Here is a 27,997-nt window from a genome sequence, read left to right on the forward strand (position 1 = left end):
CTTTAGTCAAGTGAAATCAAGAAAGATTAGTAGGCAYGTTCTGAGCATCTTTCAGAATAAAAACCGCTAGGAAAACACCAGCACTGCATAGGTAATAGCCACACTCCAGGAAGCATTATAAACCAAAATCTCTGCAAAACTCAAAGACTGGTATTAGTGCACAGAACTGTAATTCGTTACAGGAATATACTCTAATGAGTAACAAGACATTCTGGCTTCCAAACTCTCAAACTAGACAGTTTGTACAGCTAAGCTATCATCTGAAATTAAACACTTTTAAACAGTGTGTGTCTAGCCATTAGAAGGCATACAGGTAAAGAAAAAAACCCTATCAGCAGGAAGTATTATCGTCTACTTGCCTTTCTCATGCTCATCTTTGTTGCTTCCCTGTCCATAATGAGACTAAAACATGATTTTTCTCCCTAAAAGAATATTTCAAGTAATGAAGTGTTGCATGGTCAGCAAATGCTTCAGATATTTTTATTATAAACAACTCTTAAGAACTTCGATACTGCACGTATAATTTATAAATATATTTTAATCCTTCAAGGCAATAGAACTTGTAAATCAGTGTGCATTCTAGCCAGCTTGATGACAAATCCCTCGAGAGGGTATGATAGCACGGGCACACCCAGGACAGCGCACGCTGCTGCCCCAGGGTGCAAAGCAAAAGTACCTCCCTAGAGAAACTGAAACTAAACTTATCTGTTCTGTTAATTATATCATCAGAAGAAGCTGCACTGAACCCTTCCTCATTTCAGAGTGACTAAACAAAAGGAGTTAGTACARCAACTTTGCTTTCAGTCAGTCATGCTAAAGTGTTTTAGCTTTCTTTGCTGAGAGAATACACAAATATTTTTCATTCCAAGTACCTGGAAAAAATTAGCAAATATGAAAGCAGTCACAGACAAGAAAGAGTGAAGTTCTTCAGAGAAATAAAAATGAATACTTTACTCATAATATACAAATATACTAGTTTATTCTATGGGAATATTTCTGTTATATCTATTAAGGGAAAACTCAGTTGTTGTATTATCTTTTAAACAATYCTCACCACCTCCCAACAAAAAGCACTCCTCCCAACAGCATGTCTTAACTTCTCTTACTTATTCACCGTGGGGCAGGCAGGGGAGGGAAAGTGAAGGGCAAAGGCAGCCTGATACAGACTCAGGTAGTTGCAATCTTACACGGAATCTCCAAGAGCTTCTGTTATTCCTGGCTTCTTCCTGTCTTCTACTAAATGGAGGTTCTGGGCATACCTGTATGCAACAGAAATCTCTCAGACCTTTCTATCCTCTGCAGACCTATCCACAAAGCTAGTCAGCTGTTCTCTCCAGAGTGATTTTTTTCCCCTGAAACAGTCTATCAACCATCCCAATACAAAAGAGTGTGCCTGCTATTTAAATATTTTAATATAACTATAGGGCATAACCTAGTGCTTATACAATATGAAATTAATCTAACTGAAAATCATTAAGCCTCCGAGCGCCTGCGTAGTTTATTGTTAGGGTACATGTCATGGCTGAAGTATCTTCCCCCCAGGAGTGCTAGGCCAGGACGCGGACAAAGCAGTATCTTTGATCAGAAATGACAGACACAGATGGGCTTGGATCAGACAGAATTGGGGCAGGTTTACTTTTCACATAGTTTTCTGTATTAAAAAATACATCAGTGAAATCTGTTACAGGCAGGGACAGGACTACCGAGTACACAACGTCAATAGACTACTTTCTGATTTTATTTTTGTTAAATTACTTTTGTTACTGCTAAAAAAATAATTAAAAAACAAAACAAAACAAAAAAAAAACAAACAAAAAAAAAGGAAATACCATTCAAGGCTGTTGATTTTCATCTCCTGAAATTTTAGTGACAAGATCAAATATCAGACCCCTGTTACAGAAGCTGGATAACTGACCAAAACTAGATAAAAACCATACAGTTCTCTTTAAAAATAATTTGAGTTTCCAATGAATTTGTGACTTCAGGTCATCAGAAACACATACCTATAGCTTGAGAAAACAGAGATACAGACAGTATCTGATAATGTCCTGTCCTCTAAACACAATATGGGAGCTTTTCTCTTCTAAAAGATGCAGTAACAGCCAAGTCTTAAAAAAATCTCTTTCAATTTCCAACACTATGCCTAAATCTCTTTTGGTGGGGTGGGGAAAAAACACACATGGTAACTTTCTACCACAGTTCTTTGTCAAAAGTAATACTGCATCCTTTGTACAACACCGCAGGTGTTGCAAAGGTGGAAAGAGAAAGAGTGTGTGCATCTTTCCCTTGAAATGACAAGGCCCTCCAGATTTGCCTTATAAAATAACCAAAAACATCAGAGTAGGGGAAAGAGGAGAAAGGAAAGCTGCCTTAAGGGAAAAAAAAATTCCGCGCACCACAGTATTTGCTAGATTATATCAAACGACTGCAGAGCTACTGGGCTAGTTAAGGGATTTTCTGCACATACCCCAGGACAGTCACTCTTCTGTACATACCCCAGAAATGCTTGTCCCATAACGTGATCACTCTGAAGTTTGACCTACAGCACCTCTTCCATATCACAGATCAAACAGAGCTAGAGTTGGTATTAGCATGGACCGAGAGCTAGATTCTGGCATCGTGCGACTGTTTAACAGCAGCCATGTTGTTGTCTATTTAGATAGCTACCCTGGCAGCTTCTGCCTTCTTAACATTTGATCCCAGTTTAAAAAAAAAATTATAAAAGCATTTGTGTGTATATATTTATAACGGAAGGTGTCTGTTTGCCTAAATATCACCACTTTCTCTCCTGTCCTTGTGAAGAGCTCTAGGATCTCCACATATTCTTTGGCAGCAATGACTGCCATCAGGCTGAGGAATCACGTGAGCCACAGTCTAGCTCTCTATGCCCATCATCATTATGGTAGCTCTTACTTTGCCTTAAAAATATTTCACAATTTTTTTTAAAATCCTAAACAGATAAAGGATTTATGCACCACTCAAATAGATTAGTTCATCTTGAGTTTGTTCAGAGGATTTATCGCTGCTGTAGGATGTCGTTTCTTGCAGCTTACATAGCTTGCTTCCTTCCAATTCCAGTTTGTACATCCACTGTGGTTCAAAATATGCCTTTAGGTGACATTATCTTGGCTTATTTGATACATGTTTTCCAACGGCTGGACGTATTCACAGTTTGGTGCTTCTGATGTGTACTCAAAGGAAAATACCCCACTTCAGTTAGTCTGATAACTCAATATCAGAGTCCTCTGATTTGACTTTGGCAAGTTCTTCATGTACCTCCCTCACCATAAGAATACGTGTTAACATGATGTCCAAGGTTCCTGGGTCTATTGGCAATGTGGAATACCACATGGGGCTATTGGGTACACAGGAGCGCTCAGGTTGAAGGTAAAATACATCACTTCTTTGCTTCACGCTTTCAGAACTGTCAGTGTGAAAAAAGGAAGACCACATTATCAGCAGGCAGCACTAACAGTCCTACGGACAACAGAGATTAAGTAAAAACAGCAAAGAAAATGGAAGTTACATTGTGAATACATTGCTGTAATTTAAAAGCTATAATTCATATCTCCTTATCAGTGACTTGCTTTCCCCCTTCAATTTAGTGAACAGTTAAGTTGTTTCCAGGTCACTCAGCATCAGTTGCTTATAAAATGAAGACAATTAGAGCGACCTCTTTGCAGAGATGGTTCTTCAACTGCAGTATCCCATTAATGGTACAGGTGTCTTGATACGATTGATGATGCAATTGACATTTAATCTCTGGATAAAAGTGGTTCTAATATGCCAGAATTGTTGAGGACTTTGGGATAGTTCAAGAATTAGCAAAACATGAAACTAAATCCTAGCCTGCCTGCTCATGGTGCAGAATAGTGAGCCTATCTGTTTGGTAGATTGACCATCAGACTTTGAAAAAGCTCTGGCAGGAAAACACAGCTCTCTAGAGAAAGGATGCCTTTTGGTTGGCTTTGGAACATTCAATTAAAAACAAAAAAGTTAATTTTTACTGCTGCTTGCACCACTGCAGGGGCTCAGCTGTGATATATGATGAGGAGCATGAAAGTATTTTCACAGCCCAAGGACACCTAAAAGCTTCTAATGATATGCAAGTGAATGCATGGAAGATAAAGGGAAGACGAGAGAGTCAGGACAGCTACCAGACACCCCTTTGCCTAAGTAATAGGATTATTTGTAGTAAGTTCACTAGGTGTATTTCTGAAGGTGATGTATTTGGTGTTAGCTGGCACTAAGAGGCACTGTTTCATTTTGCACGTGTGTTTTCTTTGAAAAGAGAGGAACACTCTTTGCTCAATGATCTAACTAAAGTTTGTACAGGAAAAGAGAGACACAAAATGACTCATATCTATGTCCTTGTTATGTATTTTTCTTTCTAACTTCTAAATAAAAGTTAATCTCGTATTTCAGCACACAAAAGCCATCAGCAGTTTTATCTGTTTCACACTTTGCCTACTCTTTTTCACATGGAACATGTGATACTAGTCATAAGCTTCTCAGAAGAAAGATTCTGCACAGGAAGTTAGAGAGAGAAGACGACTATGGTCACCATAGTAATGCTCCCTGTTTAAACTCATACCCTGTGGAAGGCCTTCTTCAGGGACCTCCTGAGGATCTGTAAAAAGGCATTTAAAGGATATACATCTCTCTAACTCTACTCTTCATCCAACACAAGTAACAAACACTGTGTATTTGCTGAGTCCAGCAACAGTGTGGATGCAGAAAGTCCTATCGGCATGGCTCTACTCACATCAGGTTACTAGGAAATCGAGAGAGGAGACCACAATACAGGCATAAAAGGTCTAGCTGGGATCCCTGCTTCCAGAGGCCTGAGGGATGGATGGTGGTTACCTGCTTTTCAAAGCCAAGTACTTAGCTCAAACTCTTCTACATTTGGAGGGTGCTGGGAGAAAACTGCACCTATTTTCCTCACAGAAATGTTTTACCCTTTTGGGCTGTTCTAGTTCACATATGGGTTGAAAAATCAAGTTCTGTTACTTACCATTTTGACAAGTAAAACTCATAAAGTCGGACTGGACATCGCAGAGGATTATCTGCATTTTCAGCCATTTCGACTGCTGTTCCAATCTCCTCATCTTCACTGCGTTTTCTTTTGCCTACAGATAATTTATCTGGATAAAGGAAAATGACATCACAGATGTTCAACGAGGAATAGCACCTCGAAGAATAAGCCCTAGTCACTTTGCTTAGCACCATTCTGATGGGACTTTGCATCACAAAGAAACAAGACACTATTTGACATTATAATCTGTCATTCAAAATCATAAGCAAATCAACTGGTCTGACACAGTCTGCCCGCTGGGTGGGCAAAAAATAACATATGCTATAGTGTGTCCACAGCTATGGGGGTACCAGGGTACCAACCGGTGAGTCACTTGCCATCACACGGGCAAGAGACATGAATAGCAGACAGGTCCCACTTTTCCTTCTGTGATGCCACTGGGCACCAATCGGGTGGAGTTTCCTGTTCTCTTCCTCTATCCCAAAGCTTATAAAAACTGAGCACTTTCAAGAATCTTGCCCCTCAGTTCAAACTGGCTAAGTTAAAAGTCATTGTGGGAATATGGGAGTGTGAGCAAGATACACATCATTCTTTAAGTTCTGCTTTCTTAGGAAATCAAACTAAAAATTAAACTCTGGGATACTTGCTTGCTTGGAATATTCACTAGGGCATATACTCTCAATCTCATCAAGAACCTTATTCTATAAGGGAATAGTCTTACGGGAAAACTTCTTACAGAACTAGTATCTAGCAGAAGAACATGGAGGACATATTTTTTCTTAATAAAGGAGAATTCACATAACACACTGGAACTTCTAACTGAAGAAGTCAAAAGTTTCATGATCCCACTTGATGTCCTTGCAAAGGCACTCCACAAAGGCAGACAATATTATTAACTAGTAGGTTTTCAATGAAAAAAATTCTTTTCTTTTTAATACTAGATACTTCGGCTCATGATGAATCTCACTTTAAACCCTACTAGAAGTGAAAAAATATTGAAAATGTACTGAGTAACAGCAGAAGTCAGACTATTCACAGCTCTGCTTATTGCATAACACATTCTTCCACTTGTCCCTTTTTAAAATGAAAAACAAAAAATAYAGATATGATTGCAGAAATCTAGAATCACAAAGCAGGCACTTACCTGATTCTACCTCTTGTTTTTGAAAGGGTGGGAAAAAACGTAAATATGTCATCTTAGTATTATACTTCAGAGTCCTGGTGCGTCTCATGACATGGGCAAAGGATAATTTCAGGTGCTCACTGACATTCTTTAGTTGGAAGTATTTGGTGTTGAAGAATAAAAGTGTGTTCAATAAGACTATAGGGGAATATGCACCCAGCTGTTTACATTCCCACAAGTGTTCCTCTTCAATTCTTGAGAACATGTAACCTGAAGACAATGGGCAAAGAGAAAAAGAAAGGGGTTATTTATACCCTTTAAGGGCTGTTCCCCAGATAYAGTTACAAACGAACAGCTTTTACAGATCCCTGGCAATCTAGTGGATTTTAAGAATTTTCTCAAAGTGGTAAGAGAAACTCATACAGGTAAGGTGGAGGACAGAAACAGTATTAAGAAGGTAGATTCTGTCAGAGACTCATGAAAGTTCTCTTTTACTAACCTTCTATATGAATGATCTGCACATCAGATCAATGCAGACCTATAATAAGCAACTGTAATTCCAATAACATCAAGAAGACTGCATGCATGAACACAAGAGGAAGCATGGAGAACCAAGCTGTGCAAGAGCAAGATCCTCCAATGCCTGAAGAATAGAGAGAAGGATATGAAGGAAGAWTGCAGATACCAGCAGAACCTCACTGAGTTTTAATTTCACTGAATTAAACTAGTCAGTTAGAAAAAGAACTTCACTGTATGCATTGGTCTACAAGTTACTGGGCTATTTCCTTATTAAATACAAAGTTAAATTTTAAAATGAAAAGCCAGTTATAGATCCAAGTATGGAGTTTCCAACATCACTCAAGGTTCCCTGGTACTCTTAAAAGATCTGATCTACTAACATGGCTGCTCTCCAGCTTTATAAAGCACATGTTCATACTTGAAGACCAATTAAAAATATCTGCAGAATTTGGGAGCTCTTAATTTGGAAGAGATTAAGGTGAGAAGAACTTGGAGTAGAGGAGTTGAGGTAAGATACCAAAGGCTTGCTACTGTGATTCTACAATTTATCAGAAGAAATATTTCCAGTAGTGATAGGGAAATACTAACGTAATTGAACACAGTATTGCAGTAACGAATCTCAAATACCACCCAGAGTTCTGGCTACTTGTATTCAAACAAATACTAGCTAAAACTTAAGAGAAGAACCATCATGCTGACTATAGAGATGGGAAGACTTTCTTTTAAAGAAGTTGACAGATTAATCAGAGACAAAGATATATTTAAGTGCAATCTGTGACTGAAATAGACAGACATAAAATCCACAGTTCTAGTCTACCACAAACAACTACATAGTGGAGAAGAGGAAACTAATGTGAATGCCTCAGATCATACTCTTCTTCATGGCAATGAAAAAGTAGTAACTTATAATAATGATTTTGTCATGCAGCTACACAAAATAAAATAATCGTCCTACCATTTGGAAGAATTGTAGGCTCCCAGATTTTCAAGAGTTTTGTAAGCTCAATCATAAACCTGGAATAGGGCTCGGTAAAAATGTTATCTATTCTACCATTCTCAAACAGGTACTACAAGAGAAAAAAAGGAAGACACACAATTTATGATTACTTAACATTGCAGAAAAGATATAGGACATCAGATTCTTTTTCTTTCTTATGTCCAAGTGCATTATGGTCCAAAACATGTTGAATTCTTCAGTAAGATATCTAATTTTCTTCAGGGACTGGGACCTCTCCAGTATGAAGTGGGAGATACAGGTAAGAATTACTACTAATATTCCGAATTCTAGAGCTGTTTTCYGAAAAAATGTCATCCTCTAAAAGCAAAGAAAAATTCTTTTTAAAAAAGTTTGTCTATATAGAATAGGTTAGTTACTGAATATCCTGCCAAGAAAAGAAACTTCACTTGCTAATATAGACCATCCTGATAACAGATAGAGGCCCAGTGCAGGGCTGCAGAAAAAACTTGATTTATAGCATGAATGTAAAAGTCCCTTAAATTTCAGTCAAGAAGCTATTAACATTTTTTTTATATAGACCAGAAACCATGCAAGTTAAAAATGGTACAAAAAAATGTTGAAACTCCTAGACTTTATCAATGGTGATCCGAATTTTTAAACTCTTTCTGCATTTTTTCAAGCACAGTCAGGAAAACAAAAAAAGTCAAAGATAATTCCATGCCTAACCAAATGGCAGGTTTTACACATCAGAAGTAGCTCTTTATTCCTTTTCATCAATGACTATTCAAGGAAACAAATGAAAAGATATTTTTACAAAAAAAACCTCCAACAGTGGTATGCTGAACTGACACACTGGATTTTCAATAGAATTTATTTTATTCTAGGTTTATGCTGCAACTGTTTAATATTTAATACCTAATCAGGTAGCAAGGACTGGTTACATGACTCTTCATATTCATTAATTACAATTCTGTTACTTCCATTATACTATTTCTGTATGTTTTGCCAACACAATAGGTATCTGCTTAACCACTGAAGGAGCATAGTCTTTCCTGGCTAATCTYTTCCATGTAACTTCCATATTAGAAGAGCATTGCACAGCTAATTAGATCTGAAACATTCCATCATAAAGCAAACATTTCTGAGAATCCACAAATTTATACCTAGCTTTCCTATACATGGCAAGGATAAAAAAGGGTACCAAAATGAAAGATCTGTGTCTAGATAGAAACACCTATCCCTCTATACCACATTCCTCCCAAGTACAGTAGAGGCCTGTCTACTTTGTTCTTGAAAAGATCCAGACAAATTAGCCAAGTACTGGACTAAAACAGACTAAGAATAAAGCAGAAATAAAGAAACACCCTTGTCTCCTCTGCAAACACTGAGCAGCTGCATGGTGCTATGGATACCGCACAAAAAGCCAGACTAGTTTTTAGTATGTTCTCAGCAATACCCTTACTCAGTGAGTTACCTGTTGAATTCCAAGGCACAAGTATAAGATGCTGTCAGGATCATACTTTTCTCCATTTGGTCTCCGCACCTCTTGAATAAACTGGCACAAGCCAAAACTCAGCTCAGCAAAAGTGCATGAGAGAACGTCCTCCTTGAGTTTCACAGGATGAACTGTGGTGAAGAAAGTTATGAGAAAAATTAACTTCACTCAACAAACTAAATCTTCACACATTCCTTATCATTTCATGTACRTAGAACTATTAAAACACCTCTCTCAAACAGTCCCCTGTATGTCTAAACTTGTGAACTATATTTCCTGTCWGTAAGCTAACAATTAAATACATAGTTGGCCAATAAAAAACAAACCACCAGCATGTATAACCAGTACAAATGCTGTAACTGAGTAAGAAGAATATAGGTATTTAACRCTAGGATATTTAAATGGTAGCTCAGTGGCCCCAAAGCTGTGGCATGGCAATGGTTACATATACTTAAGGCTGGTGGTGTAGGGTTGATAAATCAGCTTCACCTCTATAGCTGGACTCAGGGGAATCTTGAGTGAGAGAAAGATCTTGAGTATTTCCTAGTAGCTCTGGACATGAGTTGAGTGCAGCATATTCGACTCCTTAAAGGGAGAAGGAAYGAGAGTTTAAAGGGCCATGGGATTCAGAAACAGAAGCAGAGCAAAAAGAGCATCAATCAATCAGAGAATCTTCAATGAAATTACTAGCCTTGGCTGCTTTCACATCACACCCAAATGACCGACTGCGTGGGACTAAACAAGGAACCTTTCTGGGGTTTGAATATAGTTTCCTGGAACTGGCTGTAATCATTTTTTCCTAAGCCACAGAGGAAAAGACAGTAACTCATGTGATTACTCTTTTGAGAAACAAATGAAAAAAATACTCAGCTTTTTTCATGTAATGACAACAAAAATTCCAAATGAGTGAGGAAGAAGCAGATCTCTCTCTAACCAAAATTTTTCCCTTTGAGATCTCTCTTATATAAGTCCTATCACACTAAGTTCTTCACATTGCAGCAGTGTTTAACATGGTTTGCTCTCTTTCCCACCATCCCAACAAAGCTCAGTTACATTCCTAATTTAAATTCTGCTGGACTCCAAAAATTTGCCCACAAAACTCTCAAGGCAAGTATATAAGACAGATCTGAGACCAGAGAAAAGGAGAGTTAAACACTGCCAAATTCCAGGACTGCTGTCCTTTTGTAAAAAAAAAAAAAAAAAAAGTCATAATTAGGAAAACAAACAAACGCGACATTTACATTGCCATTATTACTTGTCACTGTAGTGAGATGAAAGGAACAACTCATGCCCTTTAAAGTTAGTTTCAGGAAGGATGCAGTGTATAATGAGAAGAGTTTTGGGAAGGTTTCTTCACAACTGTCAAGTTCAGAAACGAAGTGCTGGATTTTAACACTGTAGCATACACGTTTTTTTTAATGACAAACAATTATGCTGGCACACAAACACTTTGTGAATGCTTTAACTACAGAAGAAAAAGATGAAACCAACATAATGTTGCCAGCTTAGAACTACTGCCTAATCTTAGCTCAGTAAAACCTCTACAGCTGCATAAAGCATCTATTCTACACRCGAATTATTGCACATAAATGAACAAAAAGGAGGAGCTAATGCAACAGGAGACTAACATTTATAATGTTGAAAAGAAACCTTGTATTTCAGAGTGTTTTAATAGGTGACAGATATATTAAGAATGCAAGAGATGAGATTTCTAAATGCGTGAGAAGCCATAAGATGATATTCCAGAAAATCTTTTCTCTACTCATGGGTATTTTAAACCTCAGTTAATAATGAATARTCCTAATACCTACCTGAATAACGTATCACACTGAGTGCTCTTCAACTAAATATTGTCATTTCCACTGAAAGATAGACTTTACCTGAAAACTTTAGGTCCCCTTGTTCCTCCTGGGCATTTTTCCATTGTACCCAATTCTTCCAGGCATTTACCCCATACATGTACTTCAAGGTCATCCCAGAAACAGAGCATCCTGGGTAGGAACCCTGCATGAGATTCCGGGGCTCTACAGAAACTACAGACTTCTTCCGTCCCTGCAGGAAAAGACACAAACAAAAGAAAATAAAAGCTTTTATTTAATAAGCTCYCCATCTACGAAGATTTAACGTGATCTTGGATAATCATGACAGTGTACTGATATGGTAACAAAAACCTTCTCTCACGAGAGAGGGGGAATGACTATATATATATTTTTTTAACTAATAAGCAGACAAATATTAACTATTCTTCATGGAAAAGGTGCAATAACAACAGTAATTCTCCTCATGATAAATACACACAAAAATATATTCCTCTCTGCCTACATCATAAAAAATTGATTCTTTCCTGTAGATTATGATGCTATTTAAAAACACATCTATTTTGGAGCTTTTTAATTGATACATATTCCTTTAATGTTCTGCACCAAAAAGGGCATTTACTCTACTTAGTTGCAGAGTGGAAGGAAGAAAATCTTATTTTATGTAGCAAGAGAACAGAAAAAAAAAATATATAACATAATTAAATCAAGTTCTCATTTTCACCCTGGAGCAAGACTTCTTATTTTTGAGAATAAGCATGCACATGTTATTACCTTAAATGTGAGAAACTTATGTTCCAAAAACACTTTCTTACCCGTCTTTTTGGCTGTGGGAAGCCATCTCTATGTCTCCGTCTTGTTCGTGAACGTGAATGCAGAGCCAGTCCTTTACTGAGAGGGTCAAATGAGTCTAAAGTCAAATTAACACCATTAAGAGTTTATATGATTTAACATGCCCAAGTAAAAATGTCAGTTAGATACTATGAARTATCTTGAAGTTGACAATCACATCCACACATTCAAGTAATGCTTTACCTTTGGATAATCAGGCAATAAATTTACTTTCTGTATAAAAGAAGTAAATTCTCAGAGCGGTAAAAAGCCCCCCAGGCAGTGAATGTTCTTATTCAGGCAAACTTATTCTTCTGCACAACTGAAATGAATTGTAACTAGGGACACAGAAGTGATAAATGCAAAGGAGTCGAACAAGATTACCTGCTACCCCTATCAGTGGTTTTGTAGAACGCTACCTTTAAAGACATCAATAATCATATTCTAAAAAGTAGTAATTTTTAGTAGAGCTGATATATTACTGCAGCTTTAAATACCCAGTTGTACTAAATGAAAATACATCCCCTTCATAGGCAGGCTGCTGATACAATATTAACTCAGAAAATTGTGCATACTTTTATACAACAATGCATTTTTCTTCACATTATACAGACCTGATGGAAAATCCGCCTCCAGGTCCTGTTCCATATCCCCTTTGGAGAACTGTTTCAGTTCTGGATCTGGATCCGGTAGGGTATTTGATCGTAAGGCATAGTGATTTAACTCATCCTCCCAGCTGTGCGGAGTGGACACTGCTTCTGATTCTAGGTCTCCACTGTAAGTGCTACCTTGGTCTGTAATGAGAACGATCAAATACATCAGGTGCTATAGGAAAGAATGAAAAAAAAAAGAGGAGTTTGAAAGACAGCAGGATCAAAGTCTCGTTGCAACTAAAAAAAAAAAATCAACTAACCTTTCTCAAATATCTTGGGGTCCAAGAAGAGCTCATGCTCAGATGTTTGAGATCCTTCAGAAAAAGAAGGAAATCCTGTATTTACAAATGATTCACAGCTTAAATAATTGAGACAAAAAATTTTGAACACCAAAAAACCTGTATGTTAGGTTATAATACTACCAACAGGTAATGCATCTTTTCCTCCACTAGAGTTCTAYCAATAGGTGCCTACCTATGCCATGCTGTTACGTTAAAAATAGAAATGCAGAACAAATTCCTATTTGCTTTGCCTTTCTAAATCTCTAAATTCAACATCCTCCAAGAATCCACCATTAAAGGTCTGATAGGAAAAACATTCTTGTAGTGCAGCTTCTCTGCCCTCTTGATTTTGAGACATCTTCAAATGCAGGACGTATTGATCTGGGGCACACTATTTCTAGGAATTTGTTACTGCCAATCCAGAAATTAAACCAGCACCTAGGATCAGAGTAAGGCAATACAAAGATAYCTGCACCACTGTTGGTGATCTATATCTAACTCAGGTTCTATGCTAAACATAGCTCTACTGAATAYTGACCAATAAACCTCTGAAATTACAAAAGCTACAGAAAGGTGCCAGCACAACCAGCACCTGAGATGGGAACTACACAACAAGAGTAAGCAAATCTTAAAACACATTTCCAAAACCAGAAGCAGAATATTGCATACGGAGGCAATACTTTCTTCAAATATGCAGTTCAGCTGAATTCCCAGAAAGCTTCTTCATTTTAAAAAATAAATATTCAAAATCACTAACTCATGGCACAAATACTATATTCCTGTGTAAATTAACACTTAAACCACAGGAACACTTTTATTGTGAAAATAAACGTTAGTTGGACCATTTAATATGGCACGCTTATTTGAGAAGCAGCCAATCAGGTCCAACAGCTATTTCTTTATTTTCTGTGAAGAAAGGACCTCTATCTGACTTAATTAATATTTTCCATTTTAAAAAYCATCACATACCACCATGAGAGTGTGTTTTTTCTTTTTCCTCATCTTCTGCAATCATTTCTGCCATCTGAAGGAGATCAGCTTCAAATGGATTTGTGGGAATCTTTTCCTTGATATCCTGAATGGTTTCGATGATCTTATCAGCATTATCCAGAGTAGTTGGGAAAAGCATGGGAACTGGTACCTATATAGACATGTGGAGAATATTAGAACTTGTTTGTGGGAGAAGGGAAACGGCAAATACAGAAGGGAGATTCCTCTCCTTTAATTTTATGTATAGCTTAGGACTACATAAACTTTTACAGTAACTTCAGACCGGACAACTTGCTTCTTATCTGCAATGATACTATAAGCTGCTTTTTTGTGCTCGATTAACATGACGTGGATAGGGAAAGAAATGGTTTCAATTCCAAATACCACCTGCATCTAAGCTGGGCTAAATGCAAAACTCAATGACATTGCTCTGTGTCCTGTACAAAACCAAGACCAAACTGAAGGATAACTTACAGGTACTGGCATCCCAAGTGGAACTGGTGTATACTGTGTATAGAGGTGAAGGGGTACTGGCACAAACACTGGTACAGGAACAGGTAAGACAATGATTTGGGGTTGAACTTCTTCTTCTATTATATTAAAAAGAAAACAAAAATGGCTTAGTTCCTTAAAAGAGCGCATGGCCATCCTGCACACTTCAGAGTGACCATTACAATTAATAGTGTGGAGCTCCATTACTGGCAACTTCTGCTTGTAGTTCAATGTGCACAGTACTGTGTATTGCCCTGCTGATTTGCAACTTATCTGARTATTTGTGCACGTACACATCAAGTCATAGAACCACAGTCCTAATAGAGGATTACATGAGAACAAGTAAAATAAATTTATCCAAAACAGGACAGATTACACCTATCAGAAAATTAACAAATTTTGTCCTAAGGGGAACAAGTTCGCTCCATAACCKTTTGCATGTCACATCACCTCATTCTCCACTGATCACACAGGAAGCTTTTCAGGATTTCAAAGAACAGCCAATGCTTTGCATTTGTAAGGCAAACTGCTATTTGGAAACAATAATCTGAAAACTATTTAAAATTTCAAAATATATTAAGAAAAATAATTCTCTGTTACATAAACCATGCATTACTCTCTCACCTGCAACAAAGACTTTTATAAAATGAGTTAGAGATTAGACACATACCTGTCTGGCATTCTTTGTTTTGCGTATGAGGTTTGCACGAGGTGGCCTTAGTCTGTGTGATCGGTTTGCACAATAACGCTTTGTTTTTTAAAAGTCTGGGTGGTTGTGATGGTGGTAGTTTYAGGGCATCTGTCTGAGTACTGGCCTGTTTTAAAAAATATAAAGAAGGGCAGAATCAGTATTGGTTGTAGTAGCATATTATAAGGATTAATATTTGTTCTCTACTATGGGAGGTTGCATAATTTAAGGTGCTATTAAAAACAATCATTTAAAAATGCAGAAAAACAGYTTACTAATGCATTTGGTGCTTTCTGGTCTTTATAAAAAAATCTATTTTAATCAAACAATGGGCTTTTTTTCTCTTGTTAAGTGTGCAGAGAACARACCTGAACAATGTTTGACTTCTGTAGTCAAATAACCTCTACAAACTTTTGATCTTGGAATCTTACTGGTGGCAAAGATCTAAAAAGAATGTATGTTAAGATGCTTTTTGAGGACTTAAATGTTGGCTGATACAGATACCCAAAACACTGAGTAAATCAATGTGAAAACATTGAAAAGGAGTAAAAAGAAAACCAGGATGCAAATACTGTCAGTATTTTTTTGGATACTTTACTTGTTATTGATACAATTTGGGCAAAAGGGATAAAAAGATTCTCTTGTAAAACTTACATCTCCTATTATTTTTGCTGTCACAGTAGGGACGGCACCTGTGAAGAGAAACAATACAAAGTAGTATGTGTTCTTGTCATCCAGACCTTGATCCGTCAAGGTTAAGAAAAAGAATTCCCATTAAACCTCATTCCCTGGTGCATGTAAATAAATTTAAGTCATTATTTATATCTTGGTAAGGAAAGGACAAAACAGTAACCATTCGCGCTGACATGAAGGGTAATGAAGAAGTAGCTATCGTCCCCAGTGGAAAAGATCCACGAACAAATATAAATATCCTGAAATAGATTTTTAAAAATGCAGAAGTCATATTTAACAGTCCTACCCTGTAGAACATTGTTGGAGTTAACTGTAGGCTGGGCAGCAGGGGTGCTTGCAAGGGACACCACGTTTGCTATGACAGGAGTTGAATCCTTTCTCAAAGAAGGAGGGCCTGATGAGGAAGCTGGTGCCATAGAAAGGTTTGCTGGATAGAACAAACGGAAGAAAACTAGAATGAGCAATAATTTATATAAAAAAAAAATGTTTTAGCAACAGCTCCCACCCTCCAGATATATCTCCAAATGAAAAAACCTGCCTTATGAGAGAGGAATGTAGGTGTCAAACTGCAGATTTTCAGTTTAAATAGGAGTTGGTTCCACAAGCAAACTTAAGCTGCTTTCCAGTCACTGAACCACTTCAGAAGTTCATCATAATATGAAAGGGGCTTTCTAATTGTAGTATTATGTGTATCACAGCAGTACTTTGAAGACAGACAACAGAACAGGATACCTCACTGTGCTCAGTACCATACATATATAGTATGGGAGACAGTAAAGGTCCTGACAAGCATTTATACATTCTATATAATGAATGAGCTGAATTTTATAAGAATCTCACAGTTAAAGCAACTCTTAAGGTTCTTTCCATCTGAAAGGACCATAATTATCACATTTCATCAAAAAAACCCCAAACCAAAAACAAAATAACCCACTATTCTGAGGCACTCCAGTATTCTGGCAGYCCCTGTTCAGAGAGATGTCTGGAGCCCAGTTTTTCAAAGGTGTTACACACTTGCCTCAGCTGAAGTTGCTGCCACATTTTTGAAGAAGCAGGCCCATCAAACATATTGCTATCCTTACTAACAGCCAAATGTACTGACAAGACCAGGAATGTCACATGGTATAGTTATGGCCTGAAAGTATAAAGTTACTTATATAGTGATATATTACTCTTAATCAGGGAAAACAACTCCTACCAGTGTAAGCAGGAGATGTGCACAAAATTCAAGAGTAGTATATGGCCTGGTGCATACTATAAACTTTCAGTTAATATTCTTTATCGCTCGTTGGGTACCTTACTGTTGCAGTCACCATCACTCAGTGGGAGAATATGCCCCTCTTTAGGACCAGTGCTATTTCTGCCCTTTGTTTCGCTTCTTCTTCCTGTTTTTGTGGGCCTTTCTTCCTTTCTTCCCTTTGCATTTCATTCCCTACAGAAACTCACAGTTCCTATTCCTGTGGGCTTCATTCCCACCCTCCTTCCCATTCCATCTGCTAAAATAACCAGCAGTGAAACAGCTACAGCATACATTAATCTTAGCATTGATAGTTTAAGATTCAACACTTAATGAAATACAATCAGTAACCAACCCTTCATATGCCTACATACAACACAGACCTGGCTACATTAAGTTCATATATGGAAGTATGCACTTCTAATCATTAAGACTACTACAAWTTTAAAACTTATTTTTTGTTAAACGAATGCTAACATTGTACTATATCTGGCTATGTCTTATAAAGTACATGAGACAAACTAGATATTTAACATGTCTTCAACAGACATCAGTACGTTTTATACTAATAAAGTGGGCCTTCATTTATGAAAGCAACTGAAAATAACACTTTGCTTCACCTTCTTTAAAATTAAAAACTACATTTGGTGTATGAAGCAATCTCWCTTCATTCCCATAGAAATCTGAAATTACCTGAACAGAGATATCTAAAACTGAGCCCATTCAATGACAACAGGCAAGTCCCCCACAGACGAAATATAATTAAAAGCTCACTGAGCTTCCTGAGTTTCCAAATAAGTGATCACATCGCTATCATGCACACCAAAAAGGAATACTATTCACATCCTGTTTTACCTGTGTTGTTTTGGGGTGGAGGGTCAGAAACACTTTGTTGATTACAGAACATCAGAATACAAAGCAGATTGCAAAAATGTTTGATCTCCCCTTGCCATTTCATGGACTCACTGAGTTTACCTTGTCTCTTACAACCATCGCACTTTGCCATCTACAAAAATAGAGTGAGGGAGAAATTAAACACACCTGTGAACAACAAAAAGAGTAAACAAAGCAGCATAAAATTCATTGTCTGTATTCTCACAACCCAAATTAGTTTTCTTCTATATGGGAAAGTGGTACTCAGAACTTAAAGAGGGATTTACTCATCTGTCACAYACATGTAAATTTTCTTTGGATGTAAAAAGCAACTACAGGCAGTTCACATAGCTCCTTAACTTCAAAGGTTCTTTTGCTAGCACATCTATATTTCAGAGAATACTATGCAAGAATATCATTTACCTGGCAGAACAAAACTGTAAATTTAGACATGCACTCCTCTGAGCAGAACTCCTCCATCTTCCCCCCAAAGCGATTCTGGACCAGTTTGGGGGAAGCCTGTAAACAGTAACTGCACATTTTACAGTGGTTTCCCCAACGTTTAGCCAAGTCATGTTTATAAAGCAGTTTACAACCTATAAGAGAAAACAGCAATATATCAAAAGTATGCTTTAGTATCAAAATTATGTTTGCTTGGCACTTCTAGTTCTTGTATTCAGTTATGTCTGTAATAATTTATTGAAATGTAGCAYTAAAATATAAACAAAGCTCTAGGTAAACATTAGGCTTCTTTTAGTATTGCCCAGAATTTCAAGGCCAAGTACATCTGACTCGATTTATCTGAGATGAAGCTTTGCCCTTTCTTACCTTCACTACAGAATGGCTTATCTATGCCTGAGAATCGCACGGTCTCTTTGATAATTTTCTCAATTTTGCAGTATTCGCACATTGCCATTACACTGCTCCTCTTCTTATACTCATCACAGCAGGTCTTCCCACAAAACTGAAACATTTTACCCTGCAACATATCAAGAACGTTTCAGTTAAGCCAAATCTCATTTTCACCTCCTAGATGTGAACATTTAAATAGTTAATAGAAACTCAAGAGCATATTTATGCCCTTAGAATTCACCAATAGACAGCACTAGGGAACAAGTCTCTCCATTCAGCTTTATAACAAAGACAGAGCAATTTTCTGCAGAAAGCCCTCACTAATGTGCTTTGTCCTGGAATTAAAAGGATCATCTCTAGGTCCAAAAATGAGGGATGTGCTTACCTAATCAGTCTTTTTCTTAAATATATATATATATATATATATATATATATATATATATATATATATATATATATAAGAGCTACTATCAGTATTAATTTTGATAATGGTTAAATAAAATCAAAATCTGCCCATAGCAGATCACAGCAAGCAATAGAGAAGTACTGACAAACCGCTGCATGTAACAGTAACAATTTCTTGGATTTCTGRTTGAGAAAAGCTTGTAAAGCCCTAATTTTTATTACCTTGTAGTCAAGGAGTTCTGGTTTGGTTGCAAACAATCTGTTACAGTGCTGACACCTGAGTTTTACAACAGTGCGGGCAAAAGTGACTTGCTGGGACTGGGCAGCCAGCCTCTGTAGACCAGCTGCAGCTGAACTGCTCATGGAGCTGGGGGACACAGTTGAGGTAGTGCCACCTGCCGATACTGTTGCCCCCGAGGGAATGCTTACAATGACTTGACCTTGCGACAGGGGTACCACAGAGGAGTTCATTCCTGCAGGTTTGTTGAACAAATTCTGCAGGAAAACAAAATGAGGAAAAGATCTTTTTTTACAGTATTACATATTACCCAACATCTCAGATATTTATACTATCAATTTATTATTCTATTAATYGAGCTAAAAAGAAATCCTAGATGTCATACCTGAAAAGCTACTACACAACTGTAACTGCAAAAATTACGTATGCTCCCATCTGACATAGCCAAGTGATACTGAGGGATTGCAGAAGTTTTACAGCTGTTGCACTGAACTTGAACACCTGGGGTGAAATAGAGGAGAAAAAGTGATGTATCCAGTATCAAGTAGCTTTGCAGGTAATTTTGCACTGTGTATACAGTGATGTGCAAGATCGAATGACAAGGCAAGATACACACAGAAGTCTAAGAGAAAGTTTCTAAAGGTTCCGATGCAGACACTGCAGCAGCGGTGCCTSTTGCTTGCCAGCCCCTTTAATGTCCTAATATCCCTAGGATGTCAGTAGGCATTTTTCTATTTTACAAGAGAAGTAACAGGTAATCTGTTAACCTAGCCCAAGGCAGCATTAAACAGAGGTAAATAAACTAATCGCCCTGCACAATAGAAGCAGAAYAGTCACAGTGGCGGTACAGTAGATATCCACACAAGCAGATTTGTCTAGCCAGGAAACCCACCAGCTTTATTTGTGCAAGCAGAAAATACGCTAATGTTTATGATTATGTTTAAGTTTTCTAAAAACAAAGACAGGTCTAAATAGATTATTTGCTAGCAGATAACTAGGACAGGAATGGAATGTATAAACATATCGAAAAACCCCAACATTCAATGTATTAATATACAAATCCTGGAACTTTATCTATGTTTGTGAATGCACAAAAAGTAAAGAGARAAACTTTTGGCTTCTACCCTTTTCTTCCTAGAATAATAGCTTTATTTAAAAGTTGAAATGTCTGCATTGTCATAGTGAAGTTAATCTACAGTACAAAGCCCCTATGTTCTCATATCAGTACCATTCTTTTAAAAAAAGGARTATCACTTTCCAACTCCCTAAAGAAAGAACACCTGCCTTTACTTTCAAGATAAATTAAGTCTGGATGTAAACTAAGTGAAATTATGCTTCTAAAGAAGTAAAAGAATAAAGTTACCTGCAGAAGTAACCATTTTAACTCTATATGCTGACAAGCAGTTAACAGAGCAAAACAGTTCAGTTTTTCCCAAGTTATTTGTGCTCTCAATCATTTCAGCAGAAGATCTCAAAGATTTACACAGTGCACAAGGTGTAATTTTAGCTGACTTCTGTGGAAACAGTAACAAAGGTCATTCATCTGAAACTTAGTATTTTTTATTAACCTGGAAATTAATCACTAACAAATATAATGTGCATAAAATGAGAGGCAGTGTAGTTGAAACAGTATTTATGTTACAGTTGTATTATTTATAATGCAGGTATACTTGCCTCAGTTCTCCAACATGCTTGCTATCATTCAGGGTAAGYACTACTGTTTTAGGCAAATTTAAACAGTTCCTAGGCTGTTAGGACTAAAGCCTCCAAGTGCAAACTATAATACATGTTGTAGTAGCACATATCAAGTAACTTATATCAGACTACTTTAACATTTTTGCAGACAAATTACATTTTGCTTATGGCTTAACACATTTAGCTATGTATGTAAGCAATAATCCCATTCAGCAGATTAGAAAACAAGAAATATGGAGAAACACATTCCCTGAAGATACCTTTGGCAAGAAAATGGGGAACAGATATATCTTTTATCTCCTAGTAATAATCACAATGTTTTCAACGCACGGTCTATGAACTATTTTTTTTTTAAGAGAGCCACAAAAAGAAGTCTATTTTTCCATAGACTCAATATATAGGTGCCTACACAACCACTAAAAGGTTTTTAGCATCTTTAAGTTTYGAAAACAGTTTGAGAAATACTGTACCAAATCATTTATTACCGTGTCCTTAAAAATGCACTTTGTTCTATAAACAGCTATATGAGATTTTCACAGGATAGCACAGAGCATACATTTCTAAGGATTTAAAAAAAAAATCACAAAAAATCCACACATGATCAGAATATATCTGCCAATTGAGATGAGTGCTGTTTGAAAAACAAACAGACAAAAAAACAGTTAGATTACTCTTTCTTTTATAAGCTTTTTATAAGCTTTGAACATACTGTATTTCCTGGAAGATTAACTTATATGACGTTATGTTGTGAGATACAAAGACAGTAGGAAATCCCTCTCTTTTCCAGGTTAGTCAATTTAATTTCCATATTTGTTACAATAGCCCTTCAGAAGACAACCAATGTTGTAGGTAACTTTCTGGAAGAAACATTTTACCAAATTTTTAATTCATTCATTTTCTTGGTCTAAGTGGTCTGAATAATGGGGCAGCAGAGTAATAAAATGTACAGTTACACTATCTTATTACAAGGAAATTCTTCCTAAAGTAATCGCATTAAAATAGGTCAGTCAAAAATAACTGAGCTACCATACTAAATTAGAGTCTCTACTGCTCAGTTCTTCAAGAAGCACAATTAAAATAAAAATAAAAATATTAAAGATTAAAAGWAAAAAAACAATGATCAACTAATTATCACTTTTCCTCTCTATGTAATTCAAACACTGCAACCTCAATAGCTGAGGTGAGTCAAAGAAGTAAAGGGTTCTCKCACGTTTTTAGTATTTAAGGTACCCATGACCATAAAACTGTGGAGCATGATCGAGATAACATATTTAAAAAGTTGGAATTTTGAAAATAAACAATTTCTTTATCAATAGTAAGAAGGATCTGTCATAATGTGAGATATCCTGAAGTTATACTATTCACTTTTAAGGACTGTGAGGCAGCCAATGGGAAACTACATTGTCACTCATATCTGGCAGAGTAATACTTAAACAGGGAGCACCTCAAAGGCAGAAAAAACTCAGCTCATCTCATAAGGTTCTTACACATTGTCAGATGATGGTCATCTCCTGACAGGCTGGCCCAGATTTGTCACAGTGGACTACTGCTGGGCAGTTCTACTGTGCCTTTTCTCATACATACACTCAATAGCCATTTTAGTAATATGGGAAACAAAGCAGTAAGTTGGAACAAAAATTTAGTAGCAAATGGAAAAGGGAAAATCTTAGGCCAAGATAGTAACTAAAGTTATCAACTAATGAATCAAGATCTACTTCTTAAAACACTCAAAATCTAATCAAAGACAAACTTTTAGTATCGCAAGTGTCAAAATATACCTGCTTGTATGCTGTAACACATGTTGAACTGCAGAACTTCTTTGACTGTCCCTCTATTTGAAGCATGTGACACTGGCCAGATCCACTATAACAGTAGCCCCCACAGTTCTCACAGCAGTTCATGGTCAAATTATTAGCCGACCGGAACTTGGAGAAGCAGGCATCGCTGCAGAGCTTGTGGACAACATTTTGGTAATTCACTTCATGTCTAATCTAGAAGAATAGAAAGAATATGTAATAAGAATAGAAAGAATATGGAATAGTTCATCTCTGGGATATCAAGTTGTCCTGATCTAAAGGAAATTCAAATGGAAAAGGAGTTTGTACTTACCACCGCATTTTTCTGGCACATGCTGCACTTGGTTGAAATGCTGTTAGTATGAATAGTAACAACAGGTTTCCTTTTAAGTTCATATGTAGAAAGACATGACTGGCTGCAGAAATCCTTACTGGAATTTACATTGTCAAACTGGGCAGTGATTACATCCTTTGGATTTAGAATGTCTCTATGGAGAGAAAAAAAAACAAACCAAAACAAAAACAAATAAAGAGGTGAAGAATAAATGTTTTCATGTCAACCTGTTCTCCTTTCTTTTGTTGCAGATTGAACGCTCTCTTTCTAGAAGAGGGTGGATTCATTTGATTTAAAGCTTTTTTTTTTTTTTTCCTGATCAAAGTAACTGACTTCATTTTTCTTTTCCTGACAGGAAAATAGTAAAGAAGTACAAATGACAATCAGTTAGGTTGTTTATTTGGAAGTGGATACTTTATAAAACATTTGCTATCTGGACTTAGGAGGCATATAAACATGTCAGGTAGTATCATCAAACCTTTAGGAAAGGAACTGGGAGGAGATAACTGTTTTGCATAAAGTTTAGTGAAAATATTCAGAAAGGAGGTTATGTGGATTAATTCCCTTTAACAATGAAAATATCAATCATAATGCAGTAGGGAAAAAAAAAAGAGAGAAATGCAAAAGGTCACAATTTCTRATCACTATGTAGTTCAGTCCAAAATAATCTGACTACTATTGCAAATTTTCCTTCTTTTATCTCCAGTCTCCAATTCTTTTTGTTTGTTACTGGATTTCACAAACTCAAGGTTCTCCTTACTTTCTCCTTCTTTAGAAACAGTCATTTGCAGGAAAGTTTCAAAGAACTTGAGTTAAAAAAGGAAAAAAAAAAAAAAAGAGGAAATCTTTATATCACTTCCGTGGTTGGAAGGATGCCTCCTCCTCACTTGTCTTATCAGATGAAAACCACTTTTCAACAGAAAAAAACATGAACGACAGCAAATACAGCTGAACTTTATTGCAAGGCCTGACTGAAAAGTGAGATATCAAGTAAAAAGAATAATCAATTGAAGTTTCAAGTTGAAGTTCTATTGACCTTGTAAAACTGAACGCAATAAATCTGTTGTTGAAGAAATGATGCAAAAATAAAGCAGCATTTGTTTTGCRAAGAAACTTATGTAACTAAAAATACTACATGTAAGTAATTCTTTTCGCACACAATTAGACTTAGAAGCTATTTATTCGCCTTAAGTTATGGAAGAGTCATATTCATGACAGCTTAAAGAGCCAAACAGAACTCTACTTTGCTATTTTGGAGATAACGACACAAAGGAAACATAATTTTAATAATTAAAATGGTTTCTAGAGCAGAAGATTCAGGCCTGTATTTTCAACACGCTGTGAAAAATGGAGAACATCTTTTTTAAAGAATTTTTTCCAAACAGTAGTTTTGAGAGTATAATGACATCTTAAAACGTGAGGGAAGCACAGTACCTGTTGAAATACAGTTTTTATATTTGGTTCTCAAAAAAAAAAAAAAGGAAGCACATTCCACAGTAGAGGCTTTTAAATCTATGTGTATGCAAAATCCAATTCATGAAATGGAACTTGAAGCGTTATCTGTAGACAGACTGATCAACAAACAACAGTATCGGACACAATCTTTTGCAGGGAAGCTCAACGAAAGAAGTGGGCATTAGAAACACAGCATGTAGTATAAGAAGATAATTTAAGCCTTTCATTATTTGCTTGAGTATCAATTATTACTAGAACAAGTTATGACACTGTCCTACTTTGAGCAGCTTGAGCAGGTTTTCTTGGTAGAAGCTGGTGGGCGAGAAGCTGGAACAGTGTATCCAGTGAGGCACAGTGTGGAGCAGAAGAGCTGAGTAGAGCCTTTCCTCTGGTATGCAGTTTGCCCCTTCTGGAGGATTTTTTTACAGCCAGAACAGGAAACCCGAACAGCTGTGGTTGGAACTGAAGGAAGCATTTTACTCATGCCAGAGGATGCCATAGCAGGCTGGAAACCTGACGACAACTGTGGAGCTGGGAAAAAAAAAAAGAGAGAGAGAGAGAGAGAGAAAACATATAGTAACTGTTTTTTAATACACACACACACACACATATATATACTGTATATCATTCACTGTTGTGCAGGGGTAAACACAAAGCCTATAACTTGCTTTAGATTATCAGAATCTAAGGGAGTGTTAAATAGCAGAAGAAATCTCTATAAATACATGCTCTGTGCTGGCTTTCTACATAGGAGATAGTGTCAACTACTGCTTAAATTGCTAACGTGCTTTTAACACTCCTTTCACATTCAATCCTACTTTGCCTCAAAAATATAAGTATTTTACAATCTCTGAATTTCATTGTCTCTGAACCAAATTAGTTCTTATTTTCTATTGGGCTTACACATAGCAAATAAAATGTAGAATAATCTGCAAGACCACTTGCAAAAGTGGTATATTTTATACATTTAAACAAAGTTAGTCATGCCTATTCCTTACCAAGAGGACTGCCACTGACTGAAAATACAGCACTGATTTTCAGCTCCCCTTCCTGAGTTTTTGGCTGTTGGCTGTACTCCTAAAACAAAGGGAAAGGAAAAGGAGAACAAATACATATATGTAATAACAAGTTACACAATTTCCATTCTTTCATAAAGCTGTATTGAATCTAAGGTTGAGGAAAGCAAGAAACCATCTCCTAAGTCTTTTCCAAAGATCAGGTTTACAGATGTTGCTGTGCTGGGGTAGCACACACAACCCGCTCAGAAGCTGCGGCATACAATTGAGAGTGACATGCGGAAATGGAAAAGTGCACCTGCACGATGCATTCCCCTTTCCAGCTGTATTCTAGACCCTTTTGAATTCAGTGTAAGCAAAACTTAAAAGAAATCTCTGCTTTCCATCTAAAAAGAACTTTCCATCTAGAAGTGCTTTACTGTTTGCAGTCCTTACCCTTACTCTGTGAAAAAAATTCAAATATTTTGAAATATATTTCAAATATATATTTCAGATAATTCAAATATTTTCAAATTCATAGATAATAACAATGAAATAGAGACTCATACCTAGATCATCGGAAGTATTCTGTACTTCATTAAGACTTAAGTACCTTGGAGGAGCCTAAGCTTCATGGCAGGTTTAGGAGTTTTAAAATGGGGCATCTATGCTTCTGCCCCATCATCTATTCTGGGCCTTGATGCTCAACTGGTCGGTAGAGCTGAGTCAGCCAAAAACTAACTGTTTTTACTGTAGTCTTTTGGTTTGTTTGTTTGGCCAGCTTAGTTTCTTGAACCAGCTCTGTGAAGCTGGTATTGCTACAAGCAGACCGTAACAGTCCCTGCTTAGACTGGCCTCAGTGAGAGGGGAATAACCTTGCATTTACTACAGAATAAGAAAATCCCTACAGACAGCTGCTTGCGGAATAGCTGATGTACTATAAATCATTAGCTTACTCTCAGCAGCTATTCATACTTTGACACCATGCTTCCTGCTCATGCTTTCTCCAGAAATCTGAACCATAAAGCAGCTTCTAACACTCTACATTTAAATCTTAATAGGTCAAAAACAATAACCTCTTGGAACTACAGAGTTGCTAAGATTTAACCTACTTACAGTTATTTGAGAATAGTAAGGGTATGGTGTCATATTATGACACCTCAGTAAATTAACAGTTGCTCTCTGACTGCAAGGGAAGCCTCAAAATCATGGAGCAAAAATAAATTCTCACTTTTCAGTGGCAGTGAATGTTCCCTCAGCTTAAGCCATCTCTTAAAATACACCCTAACCTCCGCATAATATCTGTTAAGATTTAACATTTCTGTTACTCATTTGGGAAAATTACAAGTTTCTATACTAAGACAACCAAACTATTTCTCAGCAGGTTTCCCAGAAGAATAGTCAATGGTACTAGTTCACCATGTAAACTCTCAGACTGAAACATTCAAACTTCCAGCAAGACACAGCTTTTAAGCTATGTATGGGCATGCCATGATACTGGTTTTTAAAACACTATGTTTTTTTTAGTATGACAGTTTAAAAATTATACCCTACTCAATATCAGGAATAGAAATGGAACCAAGTCCTGACATCAACTGTGAGTGCCCAAGCATAGTTTCACAGCTATTCAACAGAGCTTGCTAGAAGCCAAGAAGCTTCAGCTCCAACTACAGGTTACAGCAAGAAACGCTCTATCACTCAGGATGCATAAAAAAAGTAAAACGGTAATTCTAATTAAAAGCAAAACTAAAATTAACCTTCCTCAGTTTTCACATTTTTCCAGCATAAGAGAGAGTTGATAATTATAGGATTTTACTCAAAGGAATCAGTATTTTGAACAACGAGGTATTCGATATTTAAATTCCCCAAGTCTTCACTTTTATTCATTAATGTGAGTAAGATCGTCATTGATATGATCTTTAATAATTACAGATGTCTTGTATTACATTCCACACAAATCCACACACCAGATACCATCTTGGAGGACAAAAGAATAGACAGATTTAACTAACGGTTTGACATTATATATGCTTAAGGAAAAATAAATACAACCTCACTGACACTGAACAAACCAGAAGGGCAGTGCAATCTGAATGGTTTCAAATATTCAATTTACTATATATATATTTTTTTGCAGTTAGCCAAGAGTATCATGAGAAAAGCAGAAAAAAATTGGAGACAACTGGTCCCAAGAGAGTAAATACTGCAAAAGTTCATAGGAAGATACTATTGTCTGAACAAGAACACCAAAACTCCAGTGTCAGGACAAGTGGGAGCTTTTAGAAGTTTTGCTTACTTTTCACTGAGTATAAAGAGACTCTAAACACTTAGCTTAAGACTGTACACCTAATTTTGAAAGGCAAAGGGTAGGTCAGATAAATCACCACTATTCACATGACCAAACCGGACAGCTAAACAGTACAGTTCAAACTGTGCCAAAAATTTGCAGTATTTTGCAATTTTGGCATGAAACCCAAATATTAGCAGGGAGGAGACAGGAACTGAAACATAAATGATTTCCTTGGTATCACAAAGCAAA

The 27,997-nt window shown here is 36.7% G+C and overlaps 1 protein-coding gene across 10 annotated transcripts in view; it reads right to left on the reverse strand.

Moving 5' to 3' along the window:
- Positions 1–520: 520 nt before the first annotated feature.
- Positions 521–27,997, reverse strand: part of LOC146594871 (zinc finger MYM-type protein 4-like) — a 45,013-nt gene continuing 17,536 nt past the window's right edge. For 6 of the 10 annotated variants that reach the window (XM_085306720.1, XM_085306712.1, XM_085306716.1 and 3 more), the window contains 25 exons: positions 25,462–25,540; positions 24,742–24,994; positions 22,988–23,162; positions 22,657–22,869; positions 20,547–20,697; positions 19,569–19,684; positions 19,168–19,440; positions 18,517–18,667; positions 18,112–18,284; positions 17,671–17,821; positions 15,865–16,005; positions 15,540–15,577; positions 14,868–15,012; positions 14,180–14,295; positions 13,685–13,856; positions 12,695–12,748; positions 12,396–12,575; positions 11,766–11,860; positions 11,014–11,185; positions 9,623–9,718; positions 9,113–9,264; positions 7,636–7,747; positions 6,183–6,431; positions 5,018–5,147; positions 521–3,424 (listed from right to left, as the gene is read on the reverse strand). In XM_085306720.1, the coding sequence (XP_085162846.1) occupies positions 3,217–3,424; positions 5,018–5,147; positions 6,183–6,431; positions 7,636–7,747; positions 9,113–9,264; positions 9,623–9,718; positions 11,014–11,185; positions 11,766–11,860; positions 12,396–12,575; positions 12,695–12,748; positions 13,685–13,856; positions 14,180–14,295; positions 14,868–15,012; positions 15,540–15,577; positions 15,865–16,005; positions 17,671–17,821; positions 18,112–18,284; positions 18,517–18,667; positions 19,168–19,440; positions 19,569–19,684; positions 20,547–20,697; positions 22,657–22,869; positions 22,988–23,162; positions 24,742–24,994; positions 25,462–25,540 (3,795 nt within the window). In that variant the 3' untranslated portion in view covers positions 521–3,216. The remainder of the gene's footprint in view (positions 3,425–5,017; positions 5,148–6,182; positions 6,432–7,635; positions 7,748–9,112; positions 9,265–9,622; positions 9,719–11,013; positions 11,186–11,765; positions 11,861–12,395; positions 12,576–12,694; positions 12,749–13,684; positions 13,857–14,179; positions 14,296–14,867; positions 15,013–15,539; positions 15,578–15,864; positions 16,006–17,670; positions 17,822–18,111; positions 18,285–18,516; positions 18,668–19,167; positions 19,441–19,568; positions 19,685–20,546; positions 20,698–22,656; positions 22,870–22,987; positions 23,163–24,741; positions 24,995–25,461; positions 25,541–27,997) is intronic. The other 4 variants (XM_085306713.1, XM_085306714.1, XM_085306719.1 and 1 more) reach the window with 4 other exon arrangements.

Source organism: Rhea americana, unplaced genomic scaffold (assembly GCF_003343005.1).
Source record: "Rhea americana isolate MKP2758 unplaced genomic scaffold, rheAme1 scaffold_246, whole genome shotgun sequence".
Taxonomy (NCBI): Eukaryota; Metazoa; Chordata; class Aves; order Rheiformes; family Rheidae; genus Rhea; species Rhea americana.